The sequence below is a fragment of the Filicampus tigris genome, chromosome 18, assembly GCF_054856515.1.
Source record: "Filicampus tigris isolate MCC_2025a chromosome 18, RoL_Ftig_1.0, whole genome shotgun sequence".
Classification (NCBI taxonomy): Eukaryota; Metazoa; Chordata; class Actinopteri; order Syngnathiformes; family Syngnathidae; genus Filicampus; species Filicampus tigris.
In genome coordinates this window covers 3,641,464-3,660,781 of record NC_141234.1, presented here as the reverse complement: position 1 = coordinate 3,660,781, position 19,318 = coordinate 3,641,464, and the positions used below count along the sequence as shown (strand labels likewise).

The 19,318-nt window shown below is 41.3% G+C and overlaps 1 protein-coding gene across 1 annotated transcript in view; it reads right to left on the bottom strand.

The window, feature by feature from the left end:
* Window positions 1–128: 128 nt before the first annotated feature.
* Window positions 129–19,318, bottom strand: part of rims3 (regulating synaptic membrane exocytosis 3) — a 31,413-nt gene continuing 12,223 nt past the window's right edge. The window contains exons 3-7 of the mRNA XM_086015120.1: window positions 9,087–9,228; window positions 8,871–8,983; window positions 7,575–7,676; window positions 7,357–7,496; window positions 129–6,646 (exon numbers count right to left, since the gene is read on the bottom strand). Coding sequence (XP_085871246.1) covers window positions 6,434–6,646; window positions 7,357–7,496; window positions 7,575–7,676; window positions 8,871–8,983; window positions 9,087–9,228 — 710 coding nt within the window. The 3' untranslated portion in view covers window positions 129–6,433. The remainder of the gene's footprint in view (window positions 6,647–7,356; window positions 7,497–7,574; window positions 7,677–8,870; window positions 8,984–9,086; window positions 9,229–19,318) is intronic.

Sequence of the window (19,318 nt, the reverse complement as noted above, 5' to 3'; positions counted from 1 at the left end):
GCATCTTGGTACCAAGGGACTTTTGAAGTCGTTTTATTTACTGTTTAGGAGAAAGCTAGTGTTTTGCTGCCATCTTGTGGAACCCACTGAAAGCCCAGGTATCAAATACAGGCCACACCCAACCAGAATTAGTGATTCAAATGAACTTTATTGACTGCTTGGTCAAAGGACATGCAAATACAGGCTTCTGAACCCAAAATGTTAGAATTGTTGTTGTTGTTTTTTTTTTGTACCCCTCAATTTGATTGCATTTTCTTAAAAAACTACGTGCACCTTAAGTAATCAATTTTGCAGCTTACAAACCACAAAAATACCAGTTTTACATTATCAAATACTGCACATAGAAAACATTTACAAAGCACAGGTAGAAAATTACAGCTCCTCCTTTCCCTACACCTGCCATAAAATGCATCCCCCCCCCCCCGTCACAACGTCGCTCTGCTACACGTTGCCCTTTTGCTAACACCTCAGTGGAAAGCTAAAAGGCCAGCTACAGAGGACGACCAACACCAGCAATGCGGATGTTCAATGTTTCTGCAGTGACGCCGAGGTATTCATCTGCTCTGTGTATGTGCGTGTACGTTTGTGAGCATCGTTGCATTTCCTGTGAGTACCGTCTCACGTTGTTTTGTCCTTGCCGTGCTGCATTCAGGGACATTTGTGCTTCGCTGGCTTGGATATTAATGGTTGCAGGTAAGGCGGGTGGGGGCGGGGTCAAAGGGGGGCTACGGTGGCATGAAGTATAGTCTGCTGTGGCTTTACGACATGGACGTCATGGAAAGCCATTTGAGCATTTATTCCACAGCCTTAAAAATAACAATCATGCATCGACACCCAGCAGGTGCATGCACTAGTATGCTGTCACTAGTAAGACAATTCAGCGCGCTCGTAAAATGACTAGGGCACATTCGTTAAGTCCCTAGTAGTATTGGTAGCATGTAGTTGTCAACTGAACTGTGCTGCTAGCATGCCAAAGTTGTCCTACTAGTGAGGACAAAGCGCTTACTAGTGCGTCGTCTTCAAGCTTGATATCAAAGATATCGATTCATTAAAAAACGGCTTGAACTACGACTGTGTCTGAACCATTTTTCCACTCCTGTATAACGTTTATGCATGGATCTCGAACTGAATATCAAGGCTACCAAATATATGCTCACATGGATTTTATAGACAGGGACAAATTGATGTATTAATCAACATGATCAGAATATTATAAGAGGATGTTGGTGTCACTTTGCTACAATAAAAAGGGGGGGTTGTTTAAAAAGGCTGCTCATGGGGGCGCTACTACTTTATAGTTATTCTGAATGCATTACCTGCTCTGCTGCTGTCTCAGGTGCTGCAAATTAGCAGTTCTGTTTTTTGTCCGCCAAGCCTACAAATGTGTATTTTCGCCAGCAACTACATACAGTCGATGTTTATTGCCTAAAGAAAATTGGCAGAGCCAGTGCTACTTTAAGGTTAGGCTTGCATCATGTGCAACTTTCCATGGGAATTAGCGGGAATTGATACCAACTGTAAATTTGTAGATGAAAAATGTAGATTTAAAAAAAAAAAAAAAAAAAATTTTAAATCATCTTGGCGTTGAGTATAATTTGGGTTTTGGGGTCTTCTGGTTAAACGATCGTTCATGAATAAAAGTAATTCCATTGTATAAAATGGTGATTTGCGCGCATGCTGCATATTGAAAATTTGCATTCTGCATCCATGCTGCGGATGTGTAAATGACCTCCAGGTTAAATCAAAATGAATCTCAATCTTAATTCACATTTGAACATAAATTACCGGTACCTAAAAATAAACAAAATGACATGAAACTAAATACAGTAACTGAATGCATTTCCAAAACTCCTGAGCTAAACGTCCGATAGAAAGTTTTCAGAAAACTATTCAACATTTCTGCCCCATTTAGCAACTCCATACAGCACTTATTTCTTTCATCTCTTCAAAATCTCTCACTGCCCAGTGACTTCAACTGCATCCTATCTTAAAAATGAACAATCATTCTACACCGTCAAGAAAAAGTCAGTGTCACCATGCCTTAAAGAAAATCACATAGAAAAAGTCAAACCAATCCCATTGTTGTGGTTGAGAAATTTGCTGGAGCAAGAAAGAGGGCGGAAATGCTTTCATTGCAATTACAATAAATAAATCAAAAAATCATTTTGCATGCTTCTTTCAACCACCAAGCTGTTTTCTTTCAAGGGACTACACAAAGAATACAGCAGAGTACAAGTTGTCCCTTGTAAAGAGAGAGACAGTACTACAAAGTCAATGACAGAAAAAAATAATAATATTGTAAGGGTTAAGAAATACATTCAAAAAACTATACACGCATATCCTTTATATACTGTATGCGGAACTCCAGTAACAATATTTCTAGCTAAACACATTTGTCCAAACGTTCAAACGTGTAATACAATAGTGAAGCATTGATCTCCATAATACAATAATCATCATTATTACAAACAATAAGGCCATTGTAAACTGAACGAGCCCTCATCATCACAAGGCAGCTTCGCCCCCGCACTGCCTCCTCTCTAGAATTCCTCTCGAATTAGAAAAATAAAACACATTTTCAACACGTTGATTGACGATACAGTACTTTTTTTTTTTGTTTTTTTTTTGCGCACAAATAAGTCAAATCTGGTCGACAAATCTCATCGTCTGCATCGGATCAATCGGTCGTGGAAAGCTTGACGTACCCACTCCCCCCCCCCCCCCCCCCCAAAAAAAAGAAATTCTCCCAGCATCTCGACGATAGACCCGTTTCAGTACCTTCACATTCAAAATGTCACCAGAACCTGACCCAACTGTCACCGTCAACCCTGCTGCTTTGGAGGCTTCAAAATCGACTTTCATCTTCGGAAATCACCATTGGTTCATTCTTTAAAAGACACTTTTCAAGAAAAGAAACAGATGATACATTAGTGTGAACATCAAAGACCCTGTAAAGTGAATTTAGGGGCTTTGCCTTAGAGTGCCTCGTTGTCATGTCACGGGAAGAAAGGCGAGAGAGCGAGGGGGGGGGGGGGAACGTGGAAAAGTTGGGCTTTTGATTTTGTCACGATTTTGAAATCTCCTTTTATATACTTGCCGATTTTTTGGGGGCAGGCTTGTTAAACACACTCTTTGTGGCAAATCACTTTACAGGGACTTTAAATATAGTGTTCATATGCCAAAACTCGCATGATTTAAACTGCAATATATATTATATGACAGTTATTTACACATTTTAAAGTCCTCATTCTTACAATCTCATTGTACAATGCGCACTCACAGCTCGCGTTAAAGAAAGGCAATATTTCGCTTTGCTTTTGGTTGCGGGATCCTATGGATTTGGATTCTCATAAATAAAGAACATTTCTTCTAGGATAACTTTCATTTTTGCTTTCAGAATGGCCACACTGTACAGCAAAAGGTTAACAAACACTTCCATACAAGCTCCAAAACACAGAGCAATTTTTTTCTTTTTTTTTTTTTTTTTTGCCAAGGAGTAAACATTCAGTAGTGAATGTGGATGTTATACAAGGTGGTTTTCACTTTAGGGGTTCTTGAACAAGATTTGATCGTCAAAGATTTTTTTTTTTTTTTTTTTTTTTTTTTTTAACAAATCACCCAAAAAGTGCACCGAAGAGATTGTGTGCAAATACAGTATTTGTACTCATTTTACATCATCATGCCAGCTGTCCACAAAAAGACACAAAGATTCTGCTATATATACGTATATACTGTATAGAATACCCTACAATACCATAGATCATGTCAAGAAAATTGGAACACGCACATTATTCAAATCCAAAGTGGAACTGTGAAATTTTGTTGGTTTTGCAAGTGCTGTGAGGACAAAAATACAAATGTGAGCTCCATTTGGTGCTGATAAACGGAATGTATACCTTGGTAAAAACATGCAAAGTCACGTCGCTTTCAAATAGCCGGACATTTGTTTGTGTAAAGTTTAGTGCTGGTCCCAACACTCGTAAATAGAATAAAAATCTTCCATCAGATACATAGAGTTAATAAAGAACAGTAAATGCCAATTACTTGCTTGAGCTTATTTAAGAACTACATTGAACTTTCTGCTACAACTTGTTACGCTGAATTCATTTTCCGTAACTGAGATGCAAGTGTCGGATCAATGACACAAAGTGCTACGAGTAAAACTGACCTGTTGTACTTGTAGAAATGGAAAAAAAAAAATTAAATAAAAATAAATAAAACAAACGTGCTGTTACATTTCCATGCTGGCATTCAAATGCAAAAGAATCACGACATTACATGAGAAACTGCATTAATTGGATGGGGGGGGGATTATTTCGCAATAAAGTGCTGTCTTTAAAATAACCGTAGTGCAACACTAGTGTCAACTAGAACGTTGCTGCTCTCACCTTCATGTTTCCTTTTAACCGTATTTCCAAAAAAGCCTCACAAAACTCTAAATGCTGGCACACAGAAAAATGGAAGCCCAAAAACCCTTAACTAAAGCTCTTCGTATTGCCCACCATGCTCGTGTGGTAGGAAAATGAAGTTAGAATTTTCCATTATTAGTATCATCATCATCATCATCATCATCAAAGTCAGTTATTCCACCATCCAAATTGACTTCATTGGCCAAAAATGAATCATTTACCACCAATAATGTGTAACTACAGTTCAGTTGTATTTAACTTTGTCTCTTAATCGTGATGTTTTTTTTCCACTACTATGACATTTCTTCAAACTTATCTAGCATGCTAGTAGTTTGACAACTATGTTACAAGTTAGCCAAAACTGTGCACTAGTCGACATCTGCGCGCTACTAGTTCGACTGCTGAGGTGCAATGTTCACAAGAAGAATTTTCTAACGTCATCAAGTTGTCAATCACTGCTTCTACTAACATGTGGGTGTCCTATTAGTTTCCTACTAGCAGAACGAATGTGCCTTGCTAGTAACTTTATGACAGTTCTGAATACGAGAAGTACAAGTTTGGCTTACTAGTACGTCCATGTTATTAATGGGGGAGGAAAAGGTTACTAGTGCAGAAAGTAGTTTACTAGTAGGATTTAATTGCAGGTGAAAAGTGGCACTAGTGTTGGGAAAAATAATGTTGAAAGTAAGATACGTGGAAATTTTTACTTGCAAAGTTAAATACAACTGAACTGTACTTAACAAATGTCCTGCACTAGTGTGTCCAAGTCACAATAAATTCTTAAAGTGGAAATCAATCCAAATCTATTTTTTTCAAGAATATGTTCTATGCAAGCCCACTATCTGAAACACGGCATTCTAATAAATCTTGCGTTCGTGGAATAAGATTTAATCCACTCGTTTTTAGCCATCTCTGAGGGAGGCCATTTTGTCACTTCTGTCGACTGAAAATGACATCACAACTACCCTACCGGGGTCAGGCAACAACCAATCACGGCTCAGCTTTAGAAAACAGGCGAGCTGTGATTGGTCGTTCCCTGAGCCCTGGCCAGTTGTGATGTCATTTTCAGTCGACAGGAATGACAAAATGGCCGCCCCTAGAGATGGCTAAAAACAGGTGGATTTTGCTGATTAACCTCCTATTACACAAACGCAATATTAATCAGAATGCCGTGTTTCAACTAGTGTGCCTGCTGGGAACATTTTCTTGAAAAAAAAAAAAAAATGTTTGGGTTGATTTTCCCCCTCTTAAACAGCTTTCTATACGGGGCCCGATTTCCTATTTTTGTTTGGTGCTGTGCCGTGAGAATTGTCTCAATAAAGGTGGGGAAACACTTTGGTTCTCTCTGTCACTCCACTTTCCTGGGTCCAACGTTAAAGGTTAACGTTTGGAGCACTTTCAAAAGTTTTCCGTTAAGAGGTTGCGAGCAAGCATGCACACTGCGGCAGATACACACGTGAACACAAATAAATGTTGAACTCTTATATGTATATATGCATATCTATGTATAAACTCAGCCCTGCCCTGTACAATAGCAGTGTGGCTACCTCACATAACCTTCCTTCACGTGAAGATCTGCGCCTGTTACGCCTTTGGCCCGCAGAATGTAACTTCAAAGTCGTTGGCTCTGCTACATATCCATAACGTTATATTGTTCTACGACGTCGTCTAAGACTACAACAATAACAATTGCTTTGGTTTTAAAAAATAATGTTTTTTTTTTTTTTTTTTTTTTTCCTTCTTAAGTTTGGCATAGAGAGTTTAGAAAGTGTCATCTGTATGGCCCTGGGATGGTATTATGGCACTCTGTGAACCAAATGTGTCATGGTCGGGAATGTCGGAACATGGAGGAGGAAAAATGCTACGTTTCCAGGTAAAAGGTTGGATTTATGAGTTTTGCCCTACTTAGAAAATTGCTCGGTCGGACCGCGCGCGTACAGAGGAGTGTGATGTACGTCGGCTCCGCCGCTTCATGATACAGTCTTGAGTGGTATGTACAGTACGAGGGTTTGCATGACTCAGCCTTAGGTGCACGAGGGGCTGGTGGCGCTCTCCAGGGACGACTGCGAGAGGCGTCGGGTGAGGGGTCCGATGCTGGGGTCTGCCAGAGAGGAGGTAGGGAACAGCTTGTACCAGCCGCCGACTGTCGCCGAGAGGTCCAAATCCTCCAACAGGATCTGGGCCATTCCCATGAAGCACTTGTGGTCCATACGCCCATAATCGCCCCACACAATTACCTGCACCATGGGAAAGTATTGTTAGATGTACAAGGAGATGGTCACAACTCCGACGTAAGCGGCGGTATTATTCGCAGAGGATATTATGTCGTCCAAACGTTTGTGTACTGACATCTGTTGCTTAAAGCGGAAGTCAACCCATGTGGAATAAGAGTTAAGCCACTCGTTTTTAGCCATCTCGGGGGGCGGCCATTTTGTCCTTTCTGTCGACTGAAAATGACATCACATCCGCTCACCGCGACCAATCACGGCTGACCTGTTTTCCCAATCGGAGCCGTGATTGGTCGTTGTGAGCAGTTGTGATGTCATTTTCAGCCGACAGAAGACAAAATGGCCGCCCCCAGAGATGGCTAAAAACGAGTGGATTAACTCTTATTCCACAAATGCAATATTTATCAGAATGCCGTGTTTCAACTGGTGGGCTTGCATAGAACATATTCTTGAAAAAAAAAAAAAAAGGTTTGCGTTGGCTTCCCCTTTTTAAAGCACGACAACACATGGACGCAGATGCTATTCATTAGCCCGTCTATGGTGTTTTGCATTGTTTGTTAGCATTAAGCTAATCAGACTTGACTAAGGCAAAGTTATCTGGTTGTTTTAAATACATGTTTAGTTTCAACTTCAACTCGGAGTGGCGTTGAGTTACATTGAGCTATTCTTATTCATATACTGTATAGAAACACCAAAATTAAATCAAATGGGTGCGATACCTGGAGAACTTTTCCCTGAGGACTCTCATCAAACAACAGAGGCTGCTGGTAGCTGGGGTCAAGATTCTTCTTCACGACTTTGGTTTTCTTCTTGGCCAAGCACACTCCGTTCTCAAGGACGTACACCTTCACGTAGGTTGCTAAAACACAGCACAGCAAAAAAGCAAATGATTGTCATGGATTTTGGCACAGACATCACAAAAGGACGGTCGGCGTACCTGGGATATTCTTGGAGCCCGGTTTGGGGATCAAGCCTCTGGCCTGGTTGACCTCCACTTCCAGCTGGCCTCCTCTGTCCACCATACCAACATGGACGTCCCCTGCAGACAGAGACACATTTGGGGAACACTTAACTGTACTGTACACAGCTTGATTGAAGTTCAATTTTTTTTCAAATAAAATAATTTGTAAAATATAAATATATAATATGTATATAATAGCGATATAATAGAAAAATATAAAGAAATAATATATATATATATTTTTTTGTAAAGCTAAGAAAAAAAAGACCATGGAGTGTTCAGTTGACACTTGTGACCACTAGAGGGAGGCATAGAATAATGTTTCCTGAAAAGTGTCCTTCTGGAGTCTTTCAGAGGTTTTCCGTGAACGAATCGCATTTCATGCACGTTAACTTTACATACTTGTGCATTAAGCGGTACACGGGATGATCACCAGGGTGCTTCCCCTCGAACCTTCTGCTTTATTTTTTTCCCCTTGACACTTGACTTTTACAGGATGGGAAGATCCCTCCCTGCATGTTTTGGTGTGGAAAAGGTACCCGGGAGTGTGTCACACTAAGCCCCGTAGGTTACAGTAGATTTCGCAACCTTAACTGAACCAAAGCACGTTTTAGTGGATGCGCAGGCACATTTAAAGTCGCTATCAAGTGAAAATAAATATGTCTTCTTAATCTGACCCAGCGCAAAACCACAACCCACTAAACTGTCAACTGTCTATCAAATATCATGTCTATGACCTGGAAAAATGGATGCTACTTCATCAAGGATCTTTCTTCTGCCAACACATAATGATATGTTTTAGCCACAAAATATATCCACTTGAAGCCACAGGCACTCACAGCTGACAACGAGGCGCTCATGCCAGCGTGAAGCCTCGGGCCATACAATGGCTGTCAAGTCTGGCTTTCTTTCCCCCACATGGCCCCAGCCCCCCGCCCTCCTCGCACATCCGCTGTGGGCACTCATGGCTGACAACAAGGCACTCCAACAGACTATCCGAAGGGAAGATGCATTTTCGCGGTGTCGGTATAGCTAGCTAGCACAGTCGCCATCTTCACGTTTTGAATGTTGGAACTTCCCACAGTGAAGAAAACATTGACAAAGTCATCCTTTGAATTTGATCAGGCCGTAACTGTGAGTGATGTTGCGTCAATGTTTAACAAGAGCAAATTGCAGGCAAAAAGAAACAAAAGAGGAGGTGATTTCTGCACGCAGTAAGAGCAACTAGAGCAGAATGAGACCTGACTGACGTGCGGGGTCCACTCGGCTTACCCATGGGAGGCGTCGCTAACGTTTGCCGCCCGACGATCTGAGCGGGGCCTAAGCCGTCCAGGAAGTCGCTGAACTGGCTCTCGGGCCCGAGGCGCGTGGTAGGGAAGACGAACCTGGGGGAAGAAGAAAAATTAAAAAAAAAAAAAAAAAAAAAGTCAGGACGGCCTACTGAGTCGACACTCTGGACAGAAGCAGCGACACAAGGCGGATGCTCACGTTCCGTCGGAGCTGTTTGAGTTGGTGCTGCCGTCGGTGGAGTCCTTGCTGCCCTGTCGCGTCACCCGGTTCCTCATCTCCACGGCGATGCCGGTCTCTGTGCTTCGTCGGATGGTGCTGCGAAGCTTCTTGGTTCCGCCGTCTAATGAGAAATGCAAACGAAGTTCAAAGGTCACTCAGCCCGCACAGCGAAACTCTTTGTTTGCTGATAGTTTCGGACGTCACTTCAGCGCTGTCGCCACTTCCTTGTGTGATAGAAACAGCTGATCGGGTCGGGAAATCGTCATAATCAAGTTCCCCGACGCGACCAAGTCTTCGGAAAAACATTTATGTGATTAAAAAGAAACTTTAAACATATTTTAAAAAGAAGAAAACATGAACGCATAACATTAGCATTATGCTAGCGGATTTCTGTTCGACGAAATATGGTTTTATTGAATATTTTGGTCCTTAAAGGGGAGTCAATGCAAGATTTTTTTTTCAAGAATATGTTCTATGCAAGCCCACTAGTTGAAACAAGGCGTTCTGATAAATATTGCGTTTGTGGAATAAGAGTTAATCCACTCGTTCTCTGAGGGAGGCCATTTTGTCACTTCTGTCGACTGAAAATGACATCACCACTGATCACAACGACCAATCACGGCTCAGATTCAGAAAACAGGTCAGCCGCGATTGGTCGTCTTGATGTCGTTTTCAGTTGACAGAAGACAAAATGGCCGCCCCCCGAGATGGCTAAAAACGAGTGCATTGTGCTGCTTAATTCCACAAACGAAAAATGAATCAGAATCAGAATGCCGGGTTTCAACTAGTGGGCCTGCTGTTTGGGTTGACTTCCGCTTTATATTTACCGTACAATGTTTAAATCTCTTGTTTTATGTGCTACTTTTACAGTTAAAAACAGTTTGGCGACCTCTAATGCACCTTTGACAATGTTTGGTTGAGATCGACTTCATGACTGACTTCCAACAGGATCCTACATAAAACAATCTGAAATAACTTGGCACATTTTGATTGTTTCTCAGCGAGAGTTTTTCCCTTCCGTACTACAAGCAAAATTCAAAATGACTTCTAAAATCGTGACTTTGGTAAATTCGACGTTCTCCACCATGTTGTCAGTTCAAACAGAGTTCATCAGCAAGCTACATAAGCCGCTAAGGTGGAAAAATCGGTTTTCACTACTTTGAAGAAAAACTCAAACAATTCTATGATCCCAAAATCGTCCAACACTAGGTAGAGCTAAAAAAAAAAAAAAAAAAAATCATATACAGTATTTTGGATGTTTTCTTTCTGTCTGTTGTCAGCCAATCTGATGTGCATCCCCCGCGATAAACGAGGTTTTCCTTGTAATCCAATCATAGTGATCAGGAAGTGAGACACGGAGCTGCACAATAATCATGCTAATCACGCGCGTGCTGCATTTACACTTTCCACACAGGTGTTAGAGATACATTCCAAGCTGTGTCAATGAGCCGCATTACGCAAACTGCAGATGGAATCAAAATATTCCACCAGCACTGTGGCCGTCCTGTCCTTTCCCAGTCTGGAACACCGTGCTCCATTTTTCACCAAACTGACAAGAAATCCGAAATCGGTAATGAGGAAGAAATAAACAAAGAATCATAGGGTGGCTTAGTGATAGGCTGAAGCATTTAGGCTTGAGATCCCTTTTGGGCTGTGCGGAGAATGGACAAGAGCTTGAGCGCTAACCTCAGAAGAAGCTTCCGGGGCATCATAATCGCACGCTATCTCTGAAAAGAGCTCAGGATAGGACATAGGACAGAAATCCTGTGCGCTCATGCAGCAGCATCCCAAAAATTCTTTGCCCCTCTCTCCTTAACGTGACCACGTTCTTTCTAAGGCTTTTAAAGCGGAAATCAACTCAAACTTTTTTCTTTTTTTTTCAAGAATATGTTCTTTTAAAGCTCACCAGTTGAAACACGGCATTCTGATTAATATTGCGTTTGTGGAATAAGAGTTAATCAACTCATTTTTAGCCATCTCCGGGGGCGGCCATTTTGTCATTTCTGTCGACTGAAAATGACATCACAGCTACGCGGGGCTCGGGGAACGACCAATCACAGTTCGCATGTTTTCTCTTTAACTAGAGGTTTGCCCACTGTTGCGAGTTAAAACACATTGTCAGGCTCCGGCCATCCCACTTCATTAGCCCTGAGCAACTCCGAGCTTATTAAGCTCCCCTCGCCAATGCGCGCCCCTATCGTCATGACAACCGTACCCCCGGAACGGTCACCGAGGGCAAACAAAGCCGCGCGATGAGGCCGGAATGATCTTTGCGCGACTTTGATGTGAGGACGATGAGGGGGATGACAGTGACGCTCCCGGCAAACTCGGGGCGCCGGTCTACGCTGCTGTGACTGACAAGTCCGATCGGGAAGCAGAGCTTGCCACCTGAGACGGCCGGCGCCATGGAGACAAGCTCACCTCTGTTATTAAAAAAAAAAAAAAAAAAGTCATGATCCTAAACCTTTGTGTGAAAACGTCCACTTAATTGAGTTTCGGATGATGACGAAGCATTTCTTTTGTTTTGGGGCTGTTTGAAGCGTTTGTTGCGACTCCTTCAACTTGCTAGTCGCACTATTTTGCTCATTTGCTAGCGCGCGCCCCTCCCCTCATATCAAAACGGCCCCCGTTAGGGAGCAGCGATCGCTTCCTTCCTCTTTAATCCCCTCCCTCCTCCTCTGCGCGCTCCCCCTTCTCCGTTGCTATGGCAACGGCAGTCTGCATTGCACCAAGAGCCGCCCGGCCAGCCTTTGCCGTCTCCGAGTGCCTTTTCCTGGCCCTCGGTGTCGCTTTAAGGCCTTGTCTGCACGTAGCCGGGGTTTTTTTTTTTTTTTTTTAACAACCGTATATCGCCCACGCCTGCGTTGGAATACACGTTAAAAAAAAATTTTTTTTAAAAACGCGGAAGTGCGTTTTCAAACGCATGCCGAGCCTCTGGGTGGCAGTAGTTAGCCAAATACCGTCCAAGTTCCAGAAGGAACTTCTACGAAACCAAAAACACGGCGCCAAACCCGTTCGGGAGAACCGACAAGAGGTTTTTAAACCTTTCAACGAGAAGCAGTGGTTGGTTGCGGACAAATAAGTAAGCAAAAAGCTCCTCGAGAATGGCTATAACCAACGCAGCGCCGCGGCAATCCATGTTGATTCGCATGAAAATACAAGTCGCGCAATGACGTCAAAGCTGATATGTTTGATATCTAGCTTATATAGAACAACTAGGGATCACTAGTACTGCACACTTGTTAAGTACAGTTCAGTTGTATTTAACTTTGAAGTGCAATTATTAGTGTAAGTGCAAGTATTTAGAAGTGTTTATCCATTACGGCTATATTTTAGTGCCACTTTTTGCCTACTAGTTACAATTATACCTGACTAGTAAACTACTGTGCTGCACTAGGAACACTACAGGGCCCATCTAGTAGGTTTGTGTTACGCACGAGTAGCCGCCTGGACCCTACTTGTAGAACCAAAATGCCCACTAGTAGTTTTACCTCTCTAGTAATGTCTTATTCGCAATATTTTTCATTACTAGTGTGCTGCACTAGCACTGGCGGAGCTAGGATTTTTTTTCATGGGGGGGGGGGGGGGGGGGGGGGCGCAAAACAAAAAAAGAAATTTTACAAACTTCAAAAATTCTTCAAAAAAAACGCTGATAAATATTCCTTAACTGTTCCCTATAGTGGATGGGGGGTGAGTGTAGAAAACAATTGCCGAAAAAAAAAATCTGAAAATACCCAAAAATCAATTATCTGGTCTGGCATCTGGGGGGTCCAAACATATTTCAGGTGCCCCTGTGGCACCCCTTCTAGCTTCGCCAGAGTGCACTAGCAATAGGGTTGTGCAATTAATCGAAATTCAATTACAATTACGATTATTACACTCCACCATGACAAAATTGGCATAATCGTAAAAAACGATTATTAAGATACATTTATGTATCCAATGCACTATGTTTGTTTACACAAGAAAATCATACATGTGCATCTTTTTTTTTTTGTTTATAATAGTTAATTTTATAAATTTTGTTTGGTCCCGAAGGAACTTAATTACATTTATTTGTCTTTATATTCTTTACATTTAAACATTTTCTTGTTTTCTACCAAAAAATAAATGATCGTTTGAATAATCGTGATTTCAATTATTACCAAAATAATCGGGATTAATATTTTTTTTCTCCATAGTCAAGCAGCCCTAACTAGCATCACTACTTAGTGAGAAAAAAGTCGTTCTACTAGTGCGCTGAATTGTCTTACGAGTGAGGACAAAGAGTATACTAGTACATCGACATTAAGATGGATATCAGTCGAAGGAATGCTCATTCAATCCAAACTAACCATCGAGAATAGAGATAGACCAATATGTTTTTTTCAGGGCCGATACCGATACCAATTATTTCTAGTCAAGGCGGCCGATAACCGCTATTTGGAGCCGATATTCATTTTTGGTAAAAAAGAAAATATTAGCATCAAAATCTGTTTATTGACATTTTTTTCAGATTTGCATAATGTAGATATTTTTTGGCGGTATGCTTATGACTATAAATTTTTGACAATATACATCTTTGTTACCAAATTCTAACAAAAAGTTCAGGGAGCACCCAGGATCGTCAGCATGTCTTAAAAAGTGAAATGAAAACACTTAAAAAATAGCTTTATATAGTTTTCGACAGTAAATGAAGTTCTCCAATATTTCAAAATGACAGAAAATGTTACTTTCACATATCTTTTTTTTGTTTATTCCAACACAGTTTTAAATTGATTTATTATCGGCCATCAGATATTTTAAAAAGGCAGATGCCGATATTCATCAAAACGCAGAAAATCGGCGCCGATAATCGGCCCGGCCGATAATCGGTCCATCCCTAATCGAAAAGCATTGTTTTCCTATCCCCCTCCACAGTTGAGCTCACTTATTGTTCCGAGGCCAAAACAAATACGCGCACACTGTAATTAGTGCGAGCCGGACATAAATCCAACTGCTAAAAAACATTACATAAGCGAGTCGAGGAGAGGCCGTTTAATTTGTCGACTGATATGAGGAATAACTCATCCCCAGGAGACGTGCAAGCCTGCAGAAAGCACGCGGCATCCAATTCAAAGAAAAGTTTGTGCACATAAAAGGAAAGAAGCGAAAACAATCCCGATATTAGATAATAAAAGTTCAAGTCACATAGTGGAGGCCAATTAATCGATTCGATTGCAAGAGAACGGCGCCTCAACAAAAGTACGGACTCCACGCGCACATTTTTGGTGTGTGTGTGTGTGTGTGTGTGTGTGTGTGTGTGTGGATCATTAAAGCCACTTTGACATTTGGAGAGAACACTGATGAAGCCGTTCTCATTATGAGCTGTAATATAGAATGCTGTTTTTAGCCTCCCTGCGCCGACATGCCGATTGGATGCGGCGGTGACGGCAGCGAGCCGCCGCGCGTAGCAACAGTAACCAAGCATGGGTGTCTGCGATGAAAGATTTTGTTGTGGCGTCTTCACTGCTGGGCCTCTCTGCTAAATTTGGAGCCCCCCAAAAAAAGGGAAAGCTTCAAAAAGGTAGAGGGTAAAAATAGAGATTATTTATAGTTGAATCTGTGTCAGTTACATAAGAAGGATAAAAAAAAAAATTGGGTCTGGCCATTTTTATTTCTACGGACGAATGCGATTCAATCCATCTCGTCATCCTTTTTGTGCACCTGCCGAGGGTCATGTCTGGAAGACTTTGTACGTTAACTCCCAACGTTTTGAAAACAACTTCTTACTTTGTCAAAATGGGCTTGTTACTTTTTTCAAGCTGCGCCAATGGCAACACGCAAAAAAGACGTGTTTTGAGAAAAATGAACGTCTCATTGTGGTTGCGATAACTGACTGAATGAATTGTCCGAAAGGCACTTGCCAAAAATGGAAATGGGAAAAAAAATGTCAAACTCTGACGCTTGCTGGCTTTCAGGACTGAAAACACTTTTCATACTTTTCGTCTTTGCCAATTAATATCATACATTAGCTTTCAGATCATTTTCAATGGATGCATTTCATTATTTGCTGTACAGGAAGGTCAAATTTACTTGACTTATTAGACAATACTTGGTGACCACTTTTTCATCTTGTACTCGCCAAATATTACATATCGTCGCCGATATATCAAAAAAAAAAAAAAAAAACTAAAACTAATACCAAAGCTAATAAAATCACAAATGAAATCAAACATTTTACAGAAATTAAGGTTGGAGGAAAAAAACAACAAACTTGCTCCAAAAGCTATTTAGAACTAACAGAATTTTAAAAACAAAAGTTGAAACCAAATAAAAACGACGATTTACACAATAGCAAATGGACCAAAAATACTGGAACTAAACTATGTTCTATTTACTTCCTAACTTGGCCCAAATACTTTCCTGACATTTGAGTCACGAATAATCAGAAGGATAAATACTAAACCAAAAATACTTAAAGGTCATTAACACTCATTCAGTTTTAGCAATTTCATGATGTATCAATCTCATTTATTAAAACAAATCGGTATCGACGTATATCAAATCGATACCACTATGCCAGTTCATAACGGAGAACGTTTTTTTTTTTTTTTTCATTATGACAAGTTCGTAAAAAACTGTATGCAACTGACAGTAATTCATTTTCATTTTTTTACACTAAGTACATTTTCGACTTTTACCCTCAGTAAAGGAGGTGACGCAATGTTGTGACTTTTACCAGAGTGGTTCATCAACACACAAATCTGTACTTTGACACAAGTACGGAGCGTGGGTAATTTCACTACCTATGTTTTAATAGGGAAATAATTCCAACATAAATCCCCTGGGGTGTATTTGTGTGCACGGATCCCATGAACATCTCAGGGCAGGACGAGAGTGGCCGCTAAGACGCCATTAGCCTTTTTTGCCAAGCATCCTTTTGCATGGGAAATGATTTGCACTAATCTGAAATCTTCATGGACTGCAGGATGTCTGCCGGTGAGTTAATCTGCCGCGCCGGCTTCGGTCCGATGTCAATTCATTACGATGGGGAAAAAGGCCAATCTAATTCTCAAGTCATTTCCCCTGCAATACTCAACTTTTATGGCGAGTGGATGAGAGGAAACAGAGCTGACAAATGCATTCATCATCATTTATTCAACTAAAAAAAAAAAAACGAGTACTACGTTTTATTTGACTATTTTTTTTCCCTTCGAAGGACTTTGGGAGAAAAGAAAAAAAAAACAACAACAGCAACACAAAAGGGTTCATCGGAAGATATGTTGCCGATTTGTTGCGCTCGGGCTTGAAGTGGAAATCAAGCCAGATATATATTTTTTCGAGAACATGTTCCCAGCATGTCCACTAGTTGAAACAAGGCAATATGATTAATATGAGATATGAGTTAAGCAGCAAAATGCACCCCTTTTTAGCCATCTCTTCGGGCGGCCATTTTGTCGTTTCTGTCGACTGAAAATGACATCACAACTACGCAGGGCTCAGGAAACGACCGATCACAGCTCGCCTGTTTTCTAAAGCTGAGCCGTGATTGGTCGTTACCTGAGCAGTTGTGATGTCATTTTCAGTCGACAGAAGTGACAAAATGGCCGCCCCCGGAGAGATGGCTAAAACCGAGTGGATTAACTCGTATTCCACAAAACGCAATATTTATCTGAATGCCTTGTTTCAACTAGTGGGCTTTGCATAGAACATATTCTGGGAAAAAAAAATATGTTTGGGTTGATTTCCCCATTTTGAGAGCAAAATGTCATTTGGGCTTTGAGAGGGGAACCTGTGGAGAGTCTCCTGTGGCGCAGCGGCCGTCTGCCGGCGCCATGAAACAGATTTAGAAATAAGGCTGCCAGTGTGTTTACATTGGCTGAGCGGAGAAGTGTGTGTGTGTGTGTGTGTGTGTGTTGGTCCAATGCACCAAACCATCACATCATATCATTTTTTTTTTTTATACACACAAACACACCCACCATACTCTCGAGACCCCAAACACACAAACGTAATTACGGTACTCGGGAGCAATTTCCTGTATTGTTGATGTTGTTTATTTGAAAGTTGCATGGCACAGCTACTTGACCTCCTTTGATTGAACATAATCATCGTGTATCAGCTGCGTTACGCCGTGCGTGAGTCTTTCGCTCACCGAGCTGCGATTACGTTCGGGATGATATGCTGGTCTTTTCGATTCTTTGTTTTGTTGCAACCCTCAATAGCAACAGCGGTTGTTGAGAGAGTAAATGCCTGTGAGTAGCGTTGCACTCCCTGCATTTGTGTTAAAGCAGCAGTTCATAGACGTTTTATAAATACGTAACATCTGTGCAAATGTGCGTTAGCCCGACTATGTCGTTTCACATTATGTGAGCATTAAACTAGCAGACTTTTGCTTGGCGAAATGAAAAGATTTGATTGGACATTTTGGTGTTTGAAGATCAACTCATGATAGCAAATTGCTTGAAGCAAGCACCGGATGAGTGACAGTCTTCTTTTCCTTTCCCTTAAAGTGATGTTATACAATGGTCTAGAAATGTCTACAAAGTGAGAGAGAATTTTTTTTTAAGTATTTTATAAGGGTATAACGATTAATCGAAAATCGATTTAAAATCGATTCGACTCGATTAATCGAAAACTCAGATTGATTAGATTCATCTAGAAAATGATGTCTTGAAACGTTTTTTTTCATTCCAGATGCATAGCACATTTTGAAATGAACATTTTGCGGATGGCTGCAGAACCACTCGAGTGCACGGAGACAAGCATGGTAGCAATTTTTTTAAAAATCGAATCGAAAATCGATTCAGGGTTTGAGTGAATCGTTACATCCCTAGTATTTTACTATTTTTGTGTTTTAAGTGTGTGGGCGGGGTAAAATTATATTTACAGAGTTTTTCTTATATAGTTGCCATATCGAGCATTTGTGGCTGGAACGTATCCCCGCTAAGCAACCTCTTCCAATCAAGAAAATGTCATCAAATTCATTCCAAATCGAGAGTCTCATAACATTTGTATTTGGAGTGGACTGTGGAACAAACTGGGTTTCCATAGCAAAATTGTGGGGGGGGGGGAAAGGAGGCAGCAGGCAAAGATATTGTTAGCAAAGGCTGGCTCAAATGTGTTTTGTAGCTTTTGAATAGCACCGGTGGGGTGCGGAAAGCTTTTAAGAGTACTGAGAAAGGTCTCAGTCGGCTTTTTATCGGGAGAGCCAGTGACTCAAAAGTGCTGCAACCTTGTACTCAAGGCAATCCTCAAAGAAAGTCCGGGGTTTGTTCCGATTGAATCGCTTTCACCTGCAGACATGTTGTGACTCAACAGAGACCTTGTTGTGAAATATTTCCAGTAAAATTTCAAGAGGGCTTGAGTCATCTTAATGAGAGCCATTTTCTTTGGGGAGAGATTTTCCCTCCAAAACGGTGATCATTGTGAGGCTTGAAATGCCGTTGCCAAAACGCTGATGACTCAGAAGGAGCTAAAAGTAGGGCACTGTAGGACAACCCCCCCCCCCCCCAAAACACACACACACACACACACACACAGAGTCCCCAAATGAAAACAGCCTGAGTGTAATTAGAGGTCAAGATACAATATTATTGACTTTTTGACTATTGGGCCTGCTCATTGGGGATTTAATTTATTATCATTTGTTTTTTGTTTTACCCTATTTGGTGCTTGCATCTTCCTGCTGTACAGTTATCTTATTAAAGGAAAACCCCCCCAAATGAGTCTCAGTCGGATTTAATTGGCTTGTCCATTATCAGGGATCTAAAAACATTATTTAAAAATAATTTAGTGAGACATAAGACTGACTGTCAAGCAGTGGTCGGGGAAGGGCCTTCTTTCGAACTTACGGCATTAGCATTTAGCTAGCAAGGGTTAGCACAAAGTTATGTGGTTGCTTGGAATTCACAGCATGTAATTCTCTTTTGTTTTACGTTTTGATTAGTGGGCTAGCGCCAAAAAAAACGACTTATGTCCCCATTAGCCATTCAAAGCTAGCGTGAGGAAAAACAAGCAGTCCATTCTTGTGTGAGACATTTACAAAGTCTCTCAATCGGCTGCTTTGGTGTGCCTCTGGCGTACGCTCGTGCCATTAACCACCCCTGGCAATAAACATGCTAAAAGAAAGAAGGCAGGAGACATAAAACTCTATTGAAAGGAAATCTTGAGTGGGTTGAAGTGCTAAATGGCGCGCAGAATAGTGGAGATGATGTATGCCGCCGAAATACGCGGAGGCCGAGATCGGA